Source organism: Chiloscyllium plagiosum, unplaced genomic scaffold (assembly GCF_037043375.1).
Source record: "Chiloscyllium plagiosum isolate Xiang-an unplaced genomic scaffold, Cpla_swu_hap1 HiC_scaffold_15, whole genome shotgun sequence".
Lineage (NCBI taxonomy): Eukaryota > Metazoa > Chordata > Chondrichthyes > Orectolobiformes > Hemiscylliidae > Chiloscyllium > Chiloscyllium plagiosum.
This window is the reverse complement of record NW_028270153.1, coordinates 40,628,119-40,650,065: the sequence shown is the minus strand read 5'-3', so window position 1 is coordinate 40,650,065 and position 21,947 is coordinate 40,628,119. Positions and strand designations below refer to the sequence as shown.

Genomic DNA, 21,947 nt, shown 5'->3' with positions numbered 1-21,947 from the left:
TTCATTTTGTTTTCTGCTCAATGGTAATTGTTGTCAGTGAGCACTTCAAATTTGGCAATGTCACTAGGTGTCAGAGGAGATGACGAGATTCTTGCTTGCTTGAAAGAGTCATTGCGATGTGCAAACGTTACTTGCCACTTATCAGTACCATCTTGGATGTCCAAGATTGTTGCATATGAACCATTTCCACAACACAATGGTCTTCTTTTCTGCATAGTGTGACTCAGCTTAACCAAAATACTGGAAAGACACCTTTTCCTGCTTCAAATATGTCACTAGATTACACAATGAATCAGATCGCAACTTGGAGGAACACCTTATCTTCCATCTGGCCAGCCTACATCCTGGAGGACTTAACATTAAGTTCTCCAATTTCAAATAACCTCCTTTCCCATCACCCTTCTCCCCCTCCCTTTCATTCCTCTCATCGAGCCTTCCTTCCAGCCACCAACCGGATTCACTCCTCCCATGACCAACCAGGTTATATCCTCTATCTGTGTTCACCTATCCGCACCTCATCACCCTGCACCGCCCACATCTCATTTAGCTTCAGCTCCATTTGCACCTACCCCCAGTCCTGAAGAAGGATTACACCCAAAAAGTTGACTTCTCCACCTCCTGATGCTGCCTGGCTTGCTGTGTTCTTCCAGCCTCCTGCTTGTCTACACTAGATGACATATGTCCAGTTTAATAATCATGAAGCATCTTAACTGAATATCTCAAAATAAAAAGACAGCACATCTCCAGTATGTATCATAGAAAATAGCAGCAATAGACCATTCGGCTCTCCAAGCCTGCTCCACTATTCAATATGATCATGGCTAATCATTCAGCTCAGTACCTTGTTCCCACTTTCTCCCATACCTTTTGATCCCTCACAACTATATCTGACAGAATTCCACAGACTCATCACATGAGATTTCTCCTCATTCCAGCGCCAACTAGTCTAACCTGTATCTTTATGTGGTGACTGCTGGTTCTGGACTTTGATTAATGGGAACATTCTTCCTGTGGTAAACCTGTCTTTTCCCCTTTGAATTTAATAGGTTTCTAGGAGATCCTCAACACCCCACACCACCTCCACTCCATTCTTCTAAATTCAATGAATATAGTTCCGACAGATCCAATCTCTCTTCATACTTCAGTCCTGCCTTCCTAAAATCAGTCTGATAAACCTTCACCGCTCTCGCTCCATAGTTAGTATATCATTTCCCAGTAAAGGAGACCAAAACTGCACATAATACTCCACGTTTTCTCAACAAGGCCCTGTACAATTATAGCAAGACATTCTCGCTTCTGTATGTAAATCCTGTTGCAAAGACGACCAAAGTGTCATTTGCCATCTTGACCAACTGCTGCATCTATGTTTAGTCTTTCAGTGACCAGAGTCCAAGGACACCCAGCTCCTATTGTCAATAAATTGGGAAAGGTAGAGGGGCAATCAGGTAATAATCTGCCTTCCCATTTTTGCTCTCAAAATGGATAACCTCACATTTATCCACATTATCTGCCATGCATTTGGTTACTCAAATTCAAATTATTCAATGTCCAAATTAAACTGAGACATCTCTGCATCCTCTCTATAGTTCATCCTCCCACCAACTTTGTCTCATCTGCAAACTTGGAGATATTACATTTAGGTCCCTCGTCCAAATCAATAATATATATTGTGAATAGCTGGAGTCCACGCACTGATTGCTGCAATACCCCACTAGTCACTGCCTGCCACTTGGAAGAATTAGCTATTTATTCCTACTGTCTGTTTCTGTTGCCATCCAGTTCTCTATCCATTTCAGGGGAAAGTGAGAACTGCAAAGGCTGCAGATCAGAGTCAGAGTCAAAAAGTGTGATGCTGGAAAAGCACAACCTGTCAGGCATCATCCAAGGAGCAGGAGAGTCAACATTTTGAGCATAAGCTCTTCATCAGGAGTGTCCTGAAGAGCTTATGCTCGAAACGTCAACTCACCTGCTCCTCGGATGCTGCGTGACCTGCTGTGCTTTTCCAGCACCACATTTTTTGACTCTATCCATTTCAGTACACTTTTCCCCCAGTCTCATACAATTTAATTTTATAAGCTTTTCTTTTGTGTGGGGCCTTACCAAAAGCCTTCTGAAAGTCCAAGTAAGCCACATGCACTGCGCCTCCCCCCCAATCAACTCCACTAGTTACATCTTCAAAGGATTCTAGTAAATCTGTCCTTTTGCAAATCCATTCAGACAGCTTCTGATCCTGCCACTGTTTTCTAAGCACTCTTCTGTTAAATCTTTTATACTGAACCCCAGCACTTTCCCCAAAACTGATGTCAGGCCAACTGGTTTATAATTCTCTTTCACTCCACCTCCTTTTTTAAACAGTGGCGTTACGTTAACTATCCTCCAATCCATAGGAATTGTTCGAGAGTCTATAGGATTCTTGAAAGATGACCACCAAAGCATCCACTATTTCTAGGGTCATTTCCTTAAGAACCCTGGGATGAGGTCCTGAGGAGATGTCGCCCTTTAAACCCATCAATTTCCCCAACACCATTTATGTACTGTATACTGTACAATACGAGTACTGTTTCTTTCAGTTCTTCCCTCTCATTCAACCCTTTGGTCCCCAACATTTTGACATGTTATCTATGTCCTCCTTTGTGAAGTCAGGCACAAAATATGTATTTAATTCATCTGCTATCTCTTAGTTCTCCATTATATCTTCCTCTGTTTTTAACTAAGGGTCCTACATTAGTCTTCACTAATCTTTTTCTCTTCATAATCAATTTAGGTTACTTCAGGAGTGCCTGTGAAACAAAAACAAATAGCTTCTTTCAAGCAGAAAGAATCTCCCATTCAATTTGACTGTCAGTATACAAAAGCTGCATAGATATTAATAAAGAAAATGTGTTACCATCAGCTAAAGCAGGAGTCACTGAGATGTACTCTGTTGATTGCTGACTGCTCAAAGATGACCTGGCACTGGAAAGATCAATTTTTGTACTACGACATGTATTGGAACACACTTTACTATGTTGGTAGAAATCCAATTCTCCAGAATCCATGATTTTTCTTCAGTGAAGTAAAAGTAAAACAAATTTAGTTAATGAGTTGCATGTGAAACTTATACATATGCATTATCAACCAGAAACATCTAAATGACAACATCCTCTTATTAATATCAACTTCAGTCTATCACTACTGTTACAAACAACAAGGGAACTGAGGTGAAGCTAACTGACAATTGATCTTCCCCAACCTTCTAAGGCCGAGACAGCATGATAGTTACTTTTTATATCTGCCCCTTACTCAAACAGACTAATGCATATTGTCCAACTATATTGCCAGCAGCATACAGCTTAGCAGTCAATCCAAAGAGTAGACAATGCTATGTGCAGCCAGCACTGTTTTCCAGCATCAGGCCTACAATTATGACTTGCTGCTTATTAATACAGCTTACTTACAGCTCTAAAAAGGAAAGTGCATTGTGACTGCTGGACTGCTACATGCAGCCAGCTGTTTTCCAGCCTCAGCACAGGCCCAAAGTTATGATTTGCTGACATCAGTTATAACTCACCTACAGTTCTGAAAGGAAAGGTGCATTGTGATTGCTGAAAGTGACTGGAAACAGTTTATGATGCAACAAGCAGCAATGACTGCTTATGGAATAAAAGGGAGGAGACTGATTGTGTATGTGGGTGTTTATGCAAGTTTACTACTAATGCTTTCATCTCTTCTGTGCTGATTCTGAAAGATGGAAATAGGAAGAGATGTCCTTTACCCACAATGACCAATGAGGCTCTCCATACACTTAATGAAAAGACAGTGGAAACAGAGAACGATAGATGTTAATATTTAGAGTATAGCCCCAAAAACCTGTATGTTGTAAAAAGTTAAAAGACTCACATGAGTGGTCATGGAAACTGAAAGCATCTTCAATCTATTGAATTCTTTCATTAACGGCAGCCACTTCCTGCCCAATATTAGAAACTGTTTCTTACAATCGGAACTATTAGGTTCATTCATGTCCTTCAGCTCCCTTCATGTATTGAGCACATTGCAGGGCTTAGAACCATATCTCACACCTCATACACACTTTCATCTGTTCCACCATGACAACCAAATAAACCTAGCATATTGCACGTGTCACTGACAAACACCCATTTTTCCCTTACTGGGGAAGGTATTGCACAACAGAAGAAATTTAAAAAAACTGGAAGGGAATGGTATACTTGCATGGTTTGACATTCATGAATGAAACAGAGCTTCCCATTATGCAAAGAGTCAATGCCAACATGGTGATCAGCTGTAAGGCTGAATGCTTAGAAGATAGTGGTATTCTCAAATCTAATCCTACTCTCACATCCAACAATCTATATGACTAGCAAGTCACTGGGGAATACGTTCCAAGGCTTTTGCTGACTTAACATTTACAATACAGAGACAGGAGAGCCAGAAACCAGATAAATCAGAAGTCCAAAATAGCAGAGGGTCTGGTACTATTTGTCTCCAAAAATAAAAAAACACACACGCAACACACACACGGATTGGGAAAGAGTCTCAAGTTGATCAGAAGAATACTCCAGAAGCAGAAGGCTATAGAGTTGTCAGAAAAAGATATTCCATAAGGCTGAGAAAGACATGAATTTAAGGAATTCATATTCAGTATTAAAAGTGAACTGAGTTAACAGTCTGTTTAAATGTTCCACATTAACTGAAAAAATGAACAGAACCTAGTGATTGCACAGAAATCTGTTGAAAAGGAAACAAATTACAGTGCTGCCAGGTGAGCAAAAAGCTGTAGCATGGAAATATGGATGACTCTTCACTGAGGCTTTAGCATAAGATTGAGTGGGTAGCATAGATGCACAGTTGTTAGCACTGCTGCCTCACAGCACCAGGGACCCAAGTTCAATTCTAGCCTGAGGTGATTGCCGGTCTGGAATTTGCATGTTCTCCCTGTGTCTGCATGGGTTTCTGCCAGTTGGTCCTGCAGTCCAAAGATGTGCAGTATAGATAGATTGGCCATGTCAAATTACCCCATAATGTCCAGGGATGTGCAGGTAGCTAGATTATCCATAGTAAAAGAGAGATATGGTAGGGAGGTGGGTCTGGGTGGGACACTCTTTGGAAGATCGATGATGACTTGATCGGCCGAGTGGCCTAAATCTGCACCTTCGGGATTCTATTCTGTGATTCTACTGCTGGGGTAAAAAGGACAAATATTTCTTTTCAACGAATTTGTTCCAATTGTTGTTATGTAAGTGCATCATTATTCCAGCTGATGGACAATTAGGATCATAGAATGAAATATGGCTTGCCTGGCCACATTAAAAAATTTAAAAACAGATCTGTCATTGAAATACAGTCACACAAGGCTGCAGAGTTCCTTTAACCACAGCAGCATTGCATTACACAAGAAGAAATAAATAAAAGCCATGTTATCCAATATAGAAGACAATTCAGAAAAAAATTAAAATAAACAGAAGTGTTTTGAACCTATTTTTCAACATCATCCATTGGGAGAATTTAACTCTTCAGTATTAACTAAGTTCTACTTAATGGATTCACCCAGACTTTTCTTTCCTGTGAACTGTGGAACGTTCTTACACAAATAGCCACAAAATTGACTGCTTGAACTTTCCCAGTTTCTAATAAACAAGATTTCTCACCCAACTGCTTTTGGTCTTGAAGCTGCATAAACTAAAAACTTCTGCTGAGGTGACCTATTGCCTGGACTGCTCTGTAAAGCTTGTTTCTAAGACAGAAATTATTCTTGTTTTTTCCCCATCAAATTTCTTCCAAACTACCCTAAAAACTTTCAATTTCTGATATTTCCTAAACTAAAATGAATGTTAATTATTCTTAGCTGAAAATTCTAGTTTACTCTATCTGTTGCAAACATACCACTCCAGGTTTGCAGTCACCTGCTCTGACACACACTAAATTAGGTCACTATTTCAGAAGAACAAAAAGAAAACCCTTCACAAAAGTAGCCAACACTCATATGCCACAATGTTGAAATCCAAACTCAAAGAATATTAGCATATATAAATTATATATATTTCACATCTTTCCCACTCCCTGCCACCACAGATGAATACCTTTAAGAGGCATTTTTATTTCTATCAAGAAGTTCTTTAACACTATTTCTACATTACATTAATAATAACATATCGACATTAAATAAACAATGAGTTTCATGACAACACACTTTATACAAGTCCAATTGGACATCATCATTTGGTTTCCTTCATATGTGTTCTTGACAAACGGTCCACCATCCCAATGTTATTTTTCAAGTGCAACATGAATGAATTTTAAATTGCACAGCTAGAGTATTAAACTCCAGAGAAACCTGAAATTTCTTGAAAACAAACAAATCAAGGGATTGGGCTCAAAGAAACTGACATTTGTTTAGCGTTGTTAGCAAATTTCAATGTAATGAGGTGTCAACACAAAAGTGAACATCTCTTTCTCCACAACTGAATAACTGTCTCCAAAAAAATCTCTCAGGTTGTTCAATGCCCATTTCATCTTGTAGTGAAATTGTACCCACACCAACTAACATCACTGGCATTAACTATCAGTTTGAATGACTTTTCATAAGTTAGTGCTGCTAAAACTGGAGAGGTTGTCGGCCCAGATATGCCCTGTGCACATAATGCAGGATAAATCTAACCTGGTCAATTACTGCCCCATCAATTTACTCTTAATCATCAGTAAAGTGAAGGAAGGGGTCATCAGCAGTGCTATCAAGAATCACTTGTTAGTAATAAACTACTCTCTAACACTCAGTTTGGGTTGAGTCAGGGCCCAACTTAATTACAGCCTTGGTTCATAATGAGCCAAACAGCTGTGTTTCAGAGGTGCGATGAAAGTGACTGCCCTTGACATTAAGGCTGTATTTGACCAAGTGTAGTATCAAGAAGTCAGAGAAAAATTATAATCAATCTGAATCAGGAAATTCTCCAATGGTTGCAGTAATATCTAACACAAAGGAGGATGGTTGCAATTGTTGGAGGTTAGTCATCTCAGCTGTAGGACAGTTATGCAGATGTTCGTCAGGATAGTGTCTTAGGTTCAATCATTTTCACATACTTCAGCAATGATCTTGGTTACTGAAGCAGTCTATGTTCAAATGCAGCACAAACTGGACAATATCTAGGTTTGGACTGACATGTGGCAATCAACATTCATGCCATACACGTGCCAGGCAATGACCACCTTCAACACGAGAGAACCCAACAACTTACCCTTTCCAATGGCATTACCATTGTTAAAATTTCCCACTAACTTCATCCTGGGGTTCCCACTGAGCAGAAACTGAACTGGACTAGCTATACAAAAACTGTTGTTACAAGGATAAATCAGATGTTAGGTATCCTGTGTTAAGTAACTCACCTCTTGATTCCCCAAAGTCTCTTCACAGGCTACAAGGCAAAGTCTGCTGCAATACTTCCCACTTCCTTACATAAGTGCAGCTCCAAAGACACTCGAGAGGGCTGACACCATCCAAGCTAAAGCAGTTCTCTTGATTGGTACCACGAGCACAAATATTCACTCCCTCACCCACCAACACTCAGTACACACTGTTGCTTCTGTCTACAAGATTCAGGGCAAAAATTCATCAAGCGCCTTTCAAACCATGGCCACTGCATTCTAGATGGCAAGGGCAGCAAATACAAGTTCCGCCTGAAAACTCACCCCTAGGCCACTTAGCATCTTGACTTGGGAATATATCAATGTTCCTTCAATTTCACTCGGTAAAAATCCCAGAACTCCTACCCTAACAGCATTGTGTGGGTATCTACACCAAATGGACTATAGCAATTCGAGAGGATGCTCACTACCACCATCTCAAAGTCAACTTGAGATAGGCAATAATGTTGATTGAGCACTGATGCTCACCTTCCTTGAATGAATGAAAAGAAAGCAAAAAGTTGTTGTAGTGATAATATCACTCGACTAGTAATCCAGAAGCCCAGAACCTGGGGACACAGGTTCAAATCTCACCATAGCAGGTTTAATTAATAAAATCTGGAAGGTAATCACAGTTTCAGTAATAGTGACTATAATGACTACCATCAATTGTTGCAAAAATGTGAAACGAGATGCACAGGAATCTCAGACATTGGCTGTTGTTGATTTTCAGGTGTGAGATTAAACTTCCCCACCCCACCCCAAGCTTCCTAGGTAGATGTGACCTCTTGCTGAAAATACTTCCCCTCCTCCTCTCCCTCTCTTAGCAACATGCTTTACTCTGAGCAGCTTCTTTTCCTTCTTTCAGAAATCCTGTATTCCAAAAGAAAAGGCTGCAAATGTAAATTGCCAGATTGTATAGAAGCTTTAAGTCAGTAAAAAGTACTTCAATACCTCACACCATTCTCTGTAAACCTTTAAAGATTTCAAATTGCAGAAAGCAGTAAAAACATGTACAATTGTGATATGAACCAGAAGAATTCAACTACAAAACAAACCTGTAAGACCTGGATAATCCCTTTAAAAAGTGCTGGCGAGGGGTCCTTTGTATTCTTTTAGTCCAAGATAAGTTTGTGAGGTTAAGACGGTGCTGGATTGAAAATCGAATTCCAAAATGCCTATGCTCATGTCACGTGCCATGATCTGCATGCTCTGCATTCTTTCAGAGTGTGTACTAACCTCTTTACTAATATGAAATCCAGCATGACTGTATACATTTCACGAACTAAGGGTTACTACAGACCCCAAAGTTCAAGTGTTACTGAGATTGATCTTTTCCTCATCAAGTCTTTGCGATTAGAAAAATGGCACATTTAGTCCTAGATTTTGGTATCATCATATTCTCTGGGCAACGCAACTCCATTTTAAGATTGATCATTAAAACATGTTTATTCTTGTTTAAATTTTGAAATTACACTGAGAACAAATCAAACTTTTTATTAAATAGTTGTAGTGTATCTCAAACCTCAGCATCACACCATTCAAACGGATAGCTCTCTTCCAGTCTTTCAATGTAGATTTTCCAGCTAGATTCACAAATTCTTTGGGGCTTATAAGTTGATTGTCAAACTGGAAAGAAAAATAAGACACTGCAACTTAATAGCTGTAGGAAGTTAAATATTAGGTTTTGCTGCTGTAACAATTTCACTAAGGTAGTGTAGAATGAGTCTCCCCAAAATAATTTATTTCCTTTTCTTGTATCACATTCCCTCTATTTTCCCTCCCATTAGGTATGATCTGTTTGTGCAAGATGATACATAAGCTGCTGAGATCTAATCAGAAGAGTAGAAAGAAGATCATACAAATACCCAAATGAAAGAAACAATGCACTCATGGTACAGTGATATATTTTCATTAGGTTTTTACTCCATCTTTGAAAAGGCACCAAATTGCTGGAAACACAAAATAAGGCAGGTAGGAATTGTGGAAAGCACCTTTGAGGTAATTCTAAAGACTGCCAACTGGTGCTTCAAAACTACCATTATCACTTATTCTAAAGTTAAGTGTTTGCCTGTTCCAGCAAAAGAAGTGTAATTTTCTCTTATCTAGCACTTTACTACAAAAGGTTCTAAACAAAGAGCAAGAACAGAACACTCACCTGAACACATTTTATGTTGATACCAGGACAAACAAACTTTTTCCAAATGAGGTTAGCTTTACTTTCTCCACAGGTTATAGGATAAATTATTTCTGGCTCTATATTATCTCCCTCTCCAGCAATTTTTACCTCTACAAAGAGCAAACAAATAAACATTTCAAATTTATTAAACCATGAACAATGTTGCCCTCGTAGAGAGGAAAATAGAGATCACTTCAGATAAAAGATTTGATTCAGCTCTCACTCAGACTGCACCAGTCAGTACAGGACTGAACCTATTCATTTTACCCAGCCTTTCAAAGTGCCCCAACAGTTCCTTTTGAGATTCCTCAAAGGTTTACTTTATATTTTCAGGGACAACTTTTTGGATTTTAGTGGCTCCTTTCTCAGTCATGCTAATTCCTTCGTACAAGCAATTGGTCACTTAGTGAACTTTTGTATTTATGTTAATATGTGGGAGATTTGATGCACACAGAAGCAGAAACTAGAGGAAGCACAAATATTTCCAATAATCACTGTTCCTTTCAACTTGAAGCAACAATTCACAAAGAGAATATTAAATTCCTAGACACTACTGTATTTAAATTGGCTACAGACAACAGCAACAATTTGTTTTTTTTTTCAAATTAAAAACACTTCCAAACACAAAACGCTGTCCTAAACATGCTTTCAACAGACTGGTGAGATCACAGTTAAACCATTGCATTTTTGTCTCTAACACAGCCACTGCGTCTTCGGTATTTCATAGTCTACAAGATACTTTTAAATGTGACAATACATAAACCCAACTTTTAATGGAATAAACAATTCAATAATAATTTATGTAATTATACCCACACTGCACATATAGATCTCTTGATCTCCTGCAGTTTTTATCTAAAGATGCCATGCTAATTTGCAAGGAATCCATTACTTCAGATTCTCTGTTCCTAGTTAAGTGAGTATTCTTTATTGAAAGGTTTCGTTTTACCCTCTTGCTGCCCACTTCTAGATTCTTTCCACCCTTTGTAGGCCATCTCTCTCTTTCAGATTCTTTCCACCTTCTGCAGACACTTCTTCCTTATTGCAGGCTCTTATTTCCTTTTGCAGCTTCTTACTCCCCATTTTGCAGCCTCACTGCAACCACCCATCTAGCCCCCAGCCAAACCCTTCCTCCTTACTCTTCCTAGACTTGTTCACCAGCCTCACTGTCCATTCCCAACTCCGCTTCCTCCACCCTGACAGACTGCTACCACTCACCACAAATTCCCAAATTACAGACTGCTTCTCTCCCAAGCCAATAGGTTCACTATGAACCCATCAGCAGCCTGCACGGGAGAGAACCAGTCTGCAGTTGCAGGAACATCTACACACCCTCCCTTCTGTACTATGAATGGGTGGCAACATGAGCCTGATTTGTTAGCCCAGTGAATGGATTTTCGAAGGTAGTCTGGGGATTTTGGGGATAGATCCACTCACACCTTCCATGTATATTTTGAGTATGTGGGCTACTGAATGCAATGATCACATCTAAATTCCTGACTAAAGTGCCAGGCAAGTGTGTAGATTTGTAGTGCAGTCTGTATGAAATCCACATAATTGGTGATGCCTGTCTGATAATACTGACAAGGATCTAGATTACATGAATTATTCAAGTAGTTCAAGATTTTAATATATTTCTAGCTATTGTGTAACATGGTTCAATATTGTTTTATCATCTGTGTGACTGACTATTTTTTAAAACCTGTTGAGGATTTCAATGTGCTGCCTGTAGACATGTAAAGGGTGAGTTAAAATACAAAAAGCCTTGTTAATGTTTTTAAGTCAGAAAATCACCTCTTAGTTTTCATTAACAGCTGTAAAGCTAATGAAATGCACAGATTTATTTTTAGGTGTATGGTGCCCTAATGCCAGATTTGTCCATCAATACAAAAGGAAATTAAAATAAAATGAAAACCTGTTCAATATTTGATACTAAAAAGACTCTGCTTTATAACATTACTTAGAATGTAGTGTAACATACTTGTTTAGTAATAACTGTTACCTGTTTAATGGTTTATAAAGAATTTCTATACTTTAGAAGTTTAGGAATATTTAGCCTCCCCAAATAGAAATGCTAAGGACGATGTGTGTTTAAAAATCAGAGGTCACAACATAAATTTAGAAATCAGTGATGATAATATGGGAAGGAAAATGACGGAGAAGGAGAATTTTCATGGTGCCTGAGGGCCAAAGTGATTGGTGGGGGCAGGTGTTGAGTTGAATACTAAAATTTGATGTACAAATCAATAAGTGACTTTGAAATATAGACTGGGAATCATGTGGATAAGTTATAATTTGAGATCCAAAGCTGGGCAGTTAAAGAACCAGGCAATGAGATCAGTATTCAGCAGATGATAACCTGAAGCACTGCTAAATTTAGTGGAAAAAAATCCAAATTTTGAATATAAAAAAAAAAATGGTAAATGAATCTAGGACAACATGTGCCACAATGTCACCACTGATGGGATCCATTACAGTCAGTAAATAGGTTTCTCCCATTATAAAAATGTAGACATACTGGTTTAAACTATAAAATATTGATGTTTTGATTTAAGGTCTTTAATAGCAAAATCCTAACATGGCAGTTAAGGTTGAGATCAAGAGACCACACTTTTTAAATAAAAGGATACTACCACAACCTTCAGGTTGCATCCAGTATTACAGGTAAATGTAAGAAAAAAGAGAACAAATACATGAACCCTGACTGTTCAGATACATGATCCACCAAAAGGTGGAGCTTATTACTTCCATTTTAAGAATAACTATTTCTCCCAAGTTTGAGAAAAAGTACTCTTAGCTTAATAAATAAAATGATTCCTCAATAACATGACTTCACACTGAAATGGAAAATAATCTGGTTACGGTTGGAACGGTTTTAGTTTTCATATTGCTTATGAAGAGTTTGAAGTCATTCTAGACTTACTATGCTCCAATTGTCAAAGAATTACTGTCTCCCAAGGAGAGTTGCAGTTCACGATAATTCTGAGTACTGCTTCTAAACCGATTACTGAAGGAAAGAGATATAACACCACACAAATTATACAAGGGAAAAGTTAATTATAGACATCTACAAACATTTATATATCTATATATTCCTTTTTAAATATGAAATTGGAATCTATAAGCCATAAAAAAAATTATTTAATCACACAATAATGTTCAAGTGTGATTAAGCGAACTCCCTCACAGGATATTGTATGTAATACATAAGTTATTTAAACATGACTACGAAGGTAGGCTTGGTACACACAACTCTCTTGGACATCTATTCAGAGAAAATGACAGCATTTCAAAATTCAAGAGAGGCTCCACTTTTCAGTCCTTATTAGCAATTTATATATAATCTTAATTATATGAGGCAAATGTTTTCATCACAGAAATATGCATGGTATTTTAACCCTACCATCACCAGTTATAATAATGGGGTAATGGTCTTGGATGTTTTCTGTTTAGTCACTGTGACACTAATAAAACACTTATTAAGACAGTAACAAAAACTGGAATCTCTCTATTGCATGGGTGTCTGCTAGAAAAAGATAAGCTTTCTTATCAACACTGTTGCACTTGCTTTGTTTCTCCCTGTCTCCTCGAATAATTTTGTTTTTCCAACTTGAACTATTTTTATATATATTATTTGTTGATTTTCTATTAAACTCAAACTGTTTATTTGCTTTCTTCCTCCTCGCTCCTGACATATTTTAGTTTTTTGTAAATCTCTAAAGACCATTCATTTTAGCCAAGCACTGGTGAGTTCACCATGCACCATTCCATGCATCAAAACAGAAAGGATACCAACAAGCAAATACCCCCTTTGTAGTTCACTGTAAAATAACATAGCAGGACAAATAAATGTTTCCACAGCATGATGTGGTTTTATTATCTAGGGAAAACATGTGTTCCATAAATATAACAACACTAGTATTAGTTGGAAACCTTACTAAAACTAAAATTTGCTTGAAAAAAATTTCTTCAGGAAGCACTTATGGTGAATGAAATGCCCAAATTTTACTAGCGGTTTTGCTAGTGTCATTATTAATTCCAGCACTATGTGGTTAAATCTATTTTCATTATAAAAGCTGTAGGAATATGATTATGTTGAAAGATTGTTTGATTAATCAGTGGTCTTCCTTTGCCAAAGTATATGATGAAATCAAGTCACTTAGTGATGGTAGCTTGAAGTTCAGATTAACTGACTGCCCATGATGACAGCCATGTCATCTGGTAACCTAATTTCCTCTTATGCAAGAGCACTGCAGTATAAAGTACATCTACTACTGCTATTAAGATTTCAAAATCACAAAATATGTACATAAGTTTCCTTTGATATCCCATCATTTAAAAATCAGTAAATTTCACCTGTTATGATTCCAGACCAGACCACCGACTTTATGCTACATTTCCAGGTACTATTGACCGAACCATGTTTCAATCTAGTTAGGGTTCAAAAACCCTATTTTTTTTTAAATCGTGGCAAAAGGTTTTATCAAGGGGATTTACTAAGAGAGTAAAGCTACAACATTCCATGGTTTTGAACAAGCGACAATACTTTAATACAATCTAAAATATATGTAATCCATATTTCTAACACCAAGAAATTAAAATTTGATGTGATTAACATGGGTAATATTTTTATACCCCACAGCAGATATCATAGCAAATATGATCAGGACAGATCCCAAAGATTTCTCAGTAACTCCTACCCAACCATTGATGACACAACGTGTCATCAAATCTCATTGAACTTTACAAGGGATTATAATTCTTCACTTTTGCTGGTCACTCCTTTTAAGAGCAATTCCGTCATGGACTGCATCACCTTCCTGTCCTGGATTCACTCACCTTGACTCCATAACTGCAATCCACTACTGAAACATTTGATTTATCTCCAGCTTCTCAGGGCTTCAAGGCGTATGGGGAAGAGTGAGTGAAGTTGTAAAATACCGAATCATTCATTTTCATATTGAATGGTGAGCAGGCTCAATGGGCCAAATGCCAGCCTTTGCTCCCATTCTTGATGTTTTTTTGCTCATAGCAGGCTTCACCAGCCGAAAGATTATCCATGGGTTTTCCCTGAACTCTCATCTTCTTCATTTACATTAACAAAATCACAGAAGTATCATGGGAGTAAACAGAGGTCATATGGTCGATCATAATACATCAAAACAAATGTTGTTTACAGTCTTTTCAACATCCTCACTCTCAGCTGCACTGAAGTATTAATGCTTGTAGACTTCTTCCTGAAGAAGGGCTTATGCCCAAAACGTCGATTCTCCTGTTCCCTGGATGCTGCCTGACCTGCTGCGCTTTTCCAGCAACACATTTCCAGCTGCGACTTCTTCCAAAACCCTCATGACTTCCCCAGAATGACAACCAGTGACCCTTTCACTTTCACAACTCCCCAGGATATTAGAGCCCTGACTCAGTTCTTAGCTGCTTATTAATTCCTAGAATTTTTCTGAGTTTGTTCCAACAGCACAGATCCATCCAATTGCTCTAGACTTCTTCCATTCAGGACAACTAAAATGAGTCCTCCTAACATGGAGTCTACTTCAACTGTCTGCGACCCCAGAAATATTCTGAGTGATCATAAAAATGTTGCAAAAAGCCCACTGCTAACACAGGGCAAAACAGAATGTAGCCACCTAGTAACTTTGGAATTCTCTATACCCATGAATGTTACAATGTTGCATTTTTCACTGAATGACCAAAGACTCATTACAACCCAGAGTGTAATTCTGCATTTTCCCCATTTCAGTTCCCTGAGTGATCAATGATGCAACTACAGTAAATATTCTGTTGAGAAATAAGCTATGTTGAATTACTTTATCTGAGGAATTAAAACAGTTGTCAGTTTCTTTTACACAGACTGCAAACACTTGACTCAATATGTAAATAATTCAATTACAGTTGTTATAACCTGAATAAGACCGCAAATTTTGTTATGAACTGGCAATGGGCCAGCAACCACAATATTTCAGGATTGTGAACAAGCAAAATAAACGTTATCAAGTTAGAAAGGTCTAATAATCTAAAAGTATCGGTAAATTCGCCATAGTCTTACCAGACTACAGCCTGGTCTCTTGTGAGACAGATATGACTGGTGTTGGTTTAATCTGAGAGTTACCATGTCTCTAGCAAGGAGAGAGGTTGAGAAGGAGAGTCCTTCATGGTAACCTCAGCTGGTGTGGGAAATTAAACCATGCTGTGGCATCTCTTTGCACTGCAAACAAGCCATTCAACCAACTGAGTTAACCAACTCCCTATTAAAATAATCTACAATATATAAACACTTTTTAAGCTGAAATCTACAACTAACGAGATAAAATGGTTTGACACAAACACCCCTCAGAGTACACTAAATAGCAGATGTAGCCAAGAGAGATTCCTTAGTTTATTCAGCACGCACCCAGATGGTAATACTACAATGGGACACCAAATCTCATTTCAACTTTATCTCCCTAGAAGAGATTCTAATTCTTCATTTTCAATGGCATAACTTCAGAACAGCCTCAAAAGTTATTCCGCCATGGACTGCCTCAAAGATTGATCAGGTCATAGAGTCACAGAGATGTACAGCACGGAAACAGACCCTTCGGTCCAACCCGTCCATGCCGACCAGACATCCCAACCCAATCTAGTCCCACCTGCCAGCACCCGGCCCATATCCCTCCAAACCCTTCCTATTCATTTACCCATCCAAATGCCTCTTAAATGATGCAATTGTACCAGCCTCCACCACATCCTCTGGCAGCTCATTTCATACACATCGAACCCACTGCGTGAAAAAGTTGCCCCTTAGTTCCCTTTTATATCTTTCCCCTCTCACCCTAAACCTATGCCCTCTAGTTCTGGACTCTCCGCCCCCAAGGGAAAAGAATTTGTCTATTTATCCCATCCATGCCCCTCATAATTTTGTAAACCTCTATAAGGTCACCCCTCAGCCTCCTACGCTCCAGGGAAAACAGCCCCAGCCTGTTCAGTCTCTCCCTGTAGCTCAGATCCTCCAACCCTGGCAACATCCTTGTAAATCTTTTCTGAACCCTTTCAAGTTTCACAACATCTTTCTGATAGGAAGGAGATCAGAATTGCATGCAATATTCCAACAGTGGCCTAACCAATGTCCTGTACAGCCGCAACATGACCTCCTAACGCCTGTACTCAATACTCTGACCAATAAAGGAAAGCATACCAAACGCCTTCTTCACTATCCTATCTACCTGCGATTCCACTTTCAAGGAGCTAGGAACCTGTACACCCTGGGACTCCTGAGGCGATAGTCCATAACCTCCTCACTGGCACAATTCCAGCTCTTTGGCATTACCCAGGGTTGTCTGTGCTCTAATATTTCTCAGCTATATCAAACAAATACTGCTTTTGGGTTTCTTTTACCTCCACTCTCAGCTATCAAATAGTTCCTGGAACTTGAATGACTCCTCAGAGCCAATTACTGCATTTTTGCAAAATGAGGTCTTTGCCTGTTCCTTTCTCTTTACATCACGTTCTCAGCTCCTCAGGACCTCTCCACAACCCCGAGTGCCTGAAACTTGCTAACAACCTCTGCCGCCTGGAGCCTCTTTTCCCTGATTTCAAGAGGTCATGTGGCATCATACGCACATAAACTACTGTCCCTGCAAAGGCCACCAAAGCAACCAGAATGCTTAGAAGAGTAAGTGGCTGTCCCGTGCCTCAAATGTAACAGCTGTTCCTGGGCACATCAGGAATTGAAGTTCTTCCAGCTGACACACAAGTAAATTGGGGTTTAACAAGTGAAACATCAATTTTGAACAACTGCAAAGCTAAAATCCAGATGAAATATTTAAAAATATTGTTCTATACATTGCAAAGTCCCTCAGATGCAACTGGTGTTCCACATTGAGTTTTTAAGTTACTTTCAGAGGGATGCAAGTTTACTCCGTACCGTAAAAGATGCAATGCTAATTTAGCTACTCCTTCACTATCATTGTTCAGATTTACATTTACTTCTAATTCTTAAAAGCAAGAATAGACAAAATAGGTTTTAAGTCTAAATCACAATTATTGCCACAACGTATTATTATCCATTACTCACTGAAAGCAGTCTTTCCACTTACCAATAACATCACCTTTCTGGATCAATGTGGAGGAAGATGAATAGGCTCCAGGAGTGTTGACAGAGTCCATACTGTCGTCACTTAATCCTCCACTGCTCAATCAGAAACAAAGAATGCTGTTAGTATTAGGAGTATCACAACCAACCAATGTTAATAGTATGCATAAAAATGTCATTTATATAACTATGTGATAATCTGTACTTAATGTGCTATACAGAATTCCAATGACAGATGTTCCCCATTTAATTCATCTGTTCTTTTAAAAGTTAAAGATGGATGAATAATCATTTTAAATAAATGGTATACAATATGGCTAATTTTTTAGTATTATGTTTTTAATCACTAAATTATGCCACAGGAGGCCTGGGTATTGCAGTGCCTTCAGGTCAGAGGTCTGTCCTCAAACTCAGTCAACTTAGTACCTTAAAGACTTTTTCTCTAAGCTATAGTGAAAGGCATTACTACTTAGCTAGCTGAGCTATATCACAACTGCAAATGCCTCAATTTGATAAGGATTGTCAGCATTGGCAAAATTTTCCCAGAGCAGAAATCTTTAACAAGTTGACCCAAAAACAGTATTACAAAATTTGTTTAATCATTACCACTTTACACAAGCTTATCTCAAATGATACAAAATTTGGACTTATTTTATCTAGGAAAAATATTTTAAACATGACTACTATGTGAAATTAAAAGTCAAATTTTACAACCATCACCAACCATCTAATAATCAAAGATATTTTCATCGTTTGTGTCAAGGCCTTAAATCACTTGTACTTAACAGAACCTTCCCAAAAAAGCAATTGAGCCAATTATGAACAATTAACAATATTAAATGTGGCACTAAATCTATATTATTTGAAATAAACGATAAGATGTTGCTTTATTGAGTATTTTTTCCTAATCATGTACTTTATTCATAACATTTGTACACAAAACACTAGGAAAACATTTTGGCTTGAATATTACAGCATTTCGAAGAAACTTTAACATTTCCAAGACAACATGCTCCATTCGATTTGACTAATAGTCTTAGTATTTTCAGAATACATTCCACACCAGGTATGTAGTTCAAGGGCAAACATTTCCAGTTGGAAGTTACAGAAAACAAAACAGATATAAAGGATGTGTATTATATGCACTATAGCCCAGCTACTACATAGTAATGCCTTCCCTTATAGCAACGAAAAACATCTTTTATCGTTTTCCAAACTTATTTCACTCTGCGGTGTCTCAATATGCTTTAAATACACTGATTTAACAATGTACATTCTTTGAGGAGCACACGGTCCAAGTTACTCTACAGTTCCCAGCTTCTCTGAGTATACTATGGCTGATAGTATGTATTTGTTGGAAGCATTATTGCTACCTAAACACAAATGACTAAAGTAATCCAGACAGCAAGAGTGCATTGCTTTCAATAACAATTATTAATGATTCCTAAGCCCCAATATGATGAAACTCTGATGTTATAGGAAATAGACAGGAATCAGGAAACTGAGCTTGTTACTACACATTTTCATGTACATAAAATAGTACAAGTTTACTTTTGTTAAAAGCCATGTTTATGCAAATGATACTTTTCCAAAGGAATTTCTAATTGCAAGTGAAGGGACAGTGTGCTCCGATCTCATTTTCCATTGATGCATCAGGATTCCGGAGTCCTATGGCAGGTGAACATTCTGACGGTAAGAAAACATTCTTTGAATCCCCTTCAGTTCAGCCCTCAGAGATTAAAAAAATCTGTGCTATCCAAGTTTGGCCTTCCCTCATTTGACCTTAACACCAAAGACTTTAATGGACTAAAGCTTTTTTGTAAAAGAATACTGATGACTGAAAATGGCTTCTTTTATCAACTGACAAGCCCAGGCAACTTATGTGGAAAATATAAAAAATGTTATCTCAATATTACCATTTTAAAAAACAGGCATTGAGACTCAAAATTGTCAAGAAATTCATATCTCGGACTCACACTTGCATAACTAACGTATATATTGCTCATGAAAAGTTACCTGCGGAGTTTGAAAAAAACATATGGAGTTAGACAGCATACATATAAACAAACCATAATTCAGTAGTTTTCTTTGAGCAACAAAGGTCAGAGAAAAAAATATAGTCTGAAAACAATAGAATGAGGGAAGTTCCCTCTCCCTGAATCTGAAGCAAACAAGTGCTGGTGGGAAAACAAATCTTGGAAAAACCTCCAATGACTGAGAAATCAAGAGTATCTGCAAACTTCACCTGAGGAACCTAAATAGCAGCTAAACAGTTGGGACTTGGATTCTTGTAACTCAACTAGATTTTTAAAAAAATGAGGCGCATCTGTCTTCATCTCCCTCTCTGTACTAGGTACAAAGAAGGCGGCAAGAGGAGGGGCAACCTGTGTTTTGTATGAGTGTTTGTTATCGCAATTTATTTCTTCTCTGATAACAAAACTCCATTCTCTTTCAGCCAAAAAAAACTTGGAATTGATTCTCCTCCAACTAAACTTAATTTACCAGATCAAAAATAAATTGTTACATGCTAACAAAAAAGGAAAATTCAGAAAGAAAGCCATGACCTTCCTCACCTGGTTATAACATCCACAATTAATAACCAAATTATCAGATTAATAGTCCCCAAGGATAGGAATTCATTTTCTGCACCCTGCTGCCTGAACAAATTTCTACTTCCTTTACATTGTTCTTTAAAACACAAGAGGGTTCTAACTGAAGAGAAGGGAGGGTTCAGTTGCATGAAAAATTAGAAAATCAAAGATAATGGAGAAGTTAGGAATGCAAGTTAGTGATGGAGCTGATTATTACCAGTAAATAAAAAAGAACAGAATCTGTGAATGTTATATTGCACCAAGGACACATAAAAGCCAAAGGGAAATTTCATAACAGTACAAACTTAAGGACTTTATATTTTATTTATGAAGCATTCGGATTAAGGTGGACAACGAACGAGGCAAATGGGGAAAAGATAGGAAAGTGAATACGAGGAATGTCGGAACTAGAGGGACCAAATGGCCTATTCCTGTTCCTATTTCTCATGGTCTTAAAATTAATCACTTTGACCAAGCTTTTAACAATTTGTCCTAATATCTCATTATATAACTTAGAGTCGTAGAGATGTACAGCATGGTAACAGACCCTTCGGTTCAACCCATCCATGCCGACCAGATATCCTAACCCAATCTAGTCCACCTGCCAGCACCTGGCCCATATCCCTCCAAACCTTTCCTATTCATATACCCATCCAAATGCCTCTTAAATGTTGAAATTGTACCAGCCTCCAACACTTCCTCCGGCAGCTCATTCCATACACGTACCACCCTCTGTGTGAAAAAGTTGCCCCTGAGGTCTCTTTTATATCTTTGCCCTCTCACCCTAAACCTATGCTCTCTCATTCTGGACTCCCGACCCCAGGGAAAAGACTTTGTCTATTTATCCTATCCATGTCCCTCAATTTTGTAAGCCTCTATAAGGTCACCCCTCAGCCTCCAACGCTCCAGGGAAAACAGCCCCAGCCTGTTCAGCCCCTCCCTATAGCTCAAAGCCTCCAACTCTGGCAACATCCTTGTAAATCTTTTCTGAACCTTTTCAAGTTTCACAACATCTTTCTGATAGGAAGGAGACCAGAATTGCACACAATATTCCAACAGTGGCCTAACCAATGTCCTGTACAGCCGCAACATGACTTCCCAACTCCTGTACTCAATACTCTGACCAATAAAGAAAAGCATACAAACGCCTTCTTCACTATCCTATCTACGTGCGACTCCACTTTCAAGGAGCTAGGAACCTGCACTCCAAGGTCTTTGTTCAGCAACACTCCAGAGAACCTTGCCAAACTTTGTGAAATTTTGTTTCCAAACTCTCCTGTGAAATACCTTGAGAGAATTTCATATCTAAATGTTGGTAGTATTGTTGTTACATTTTTACAGAATATTACTATATTGTTCTTCATGCACTAGTTGTTTCTGCAAAGGCAGACATAATGTCATCAGTTAATAGCAATCTATAGTGACTGCAATTTTAGAGAAAAGGGCTTCACTCTGCATCTACAGCTGCTGATCCCTAAATGAATGCTCTAACAGGAAAGATGTAATTTTAGTTCTCAGTCACAGCATCTGTTTGCTTTTCCACATCTACCATCAATACATGCAAGAAAGTTGCACCACCAGGCATAAAGAAAGATAATTTCAAAAAGAAAATAGTCGTGTGAAATTGTACTTCGTAGAGGGTTTAGAAATTCCCAACCTGGATTTCTGGTATGCTTGATGGTATGCTTCATAAGAA

General features: G+C 38.3%; 1 protein-coding gene across 1 annotated transcript in view; it reads right to left on the bottom strand.

The window, feature by feature from the left end:
• Window positions 1–21,947, bottom strand: part of gmeb2 (glucocorticoid modulatory element binding protein 2) — a 63,961-nt gene that overhangs the window by 16,426 nt on the left and 25,588 nt on the right. Inside the window, exons 3-6 of the mRNA XM_043710332.2 lie at window positions 17,665–17,756; window positions 9,554–9,684; window positions 8,921–9,024; window positions 2,888–3,045 (exon numbers count right to left, since the gene is read on the bottom strand). Of these exons, the coding sequence (XP_043566267.1) occupies window positions 2,888–3,045; window positions 8,921–9,024; window positions 9,554–9,684; window positions 17,665–17,756 (485 nt within the window). The remainder of the gene's footprint in view (window positions 1–2,887; window positions 3,046–8,920; window positions 9,025–9,553; window positions 9,685–17,664; window positions 17,757–21,947) is intronic.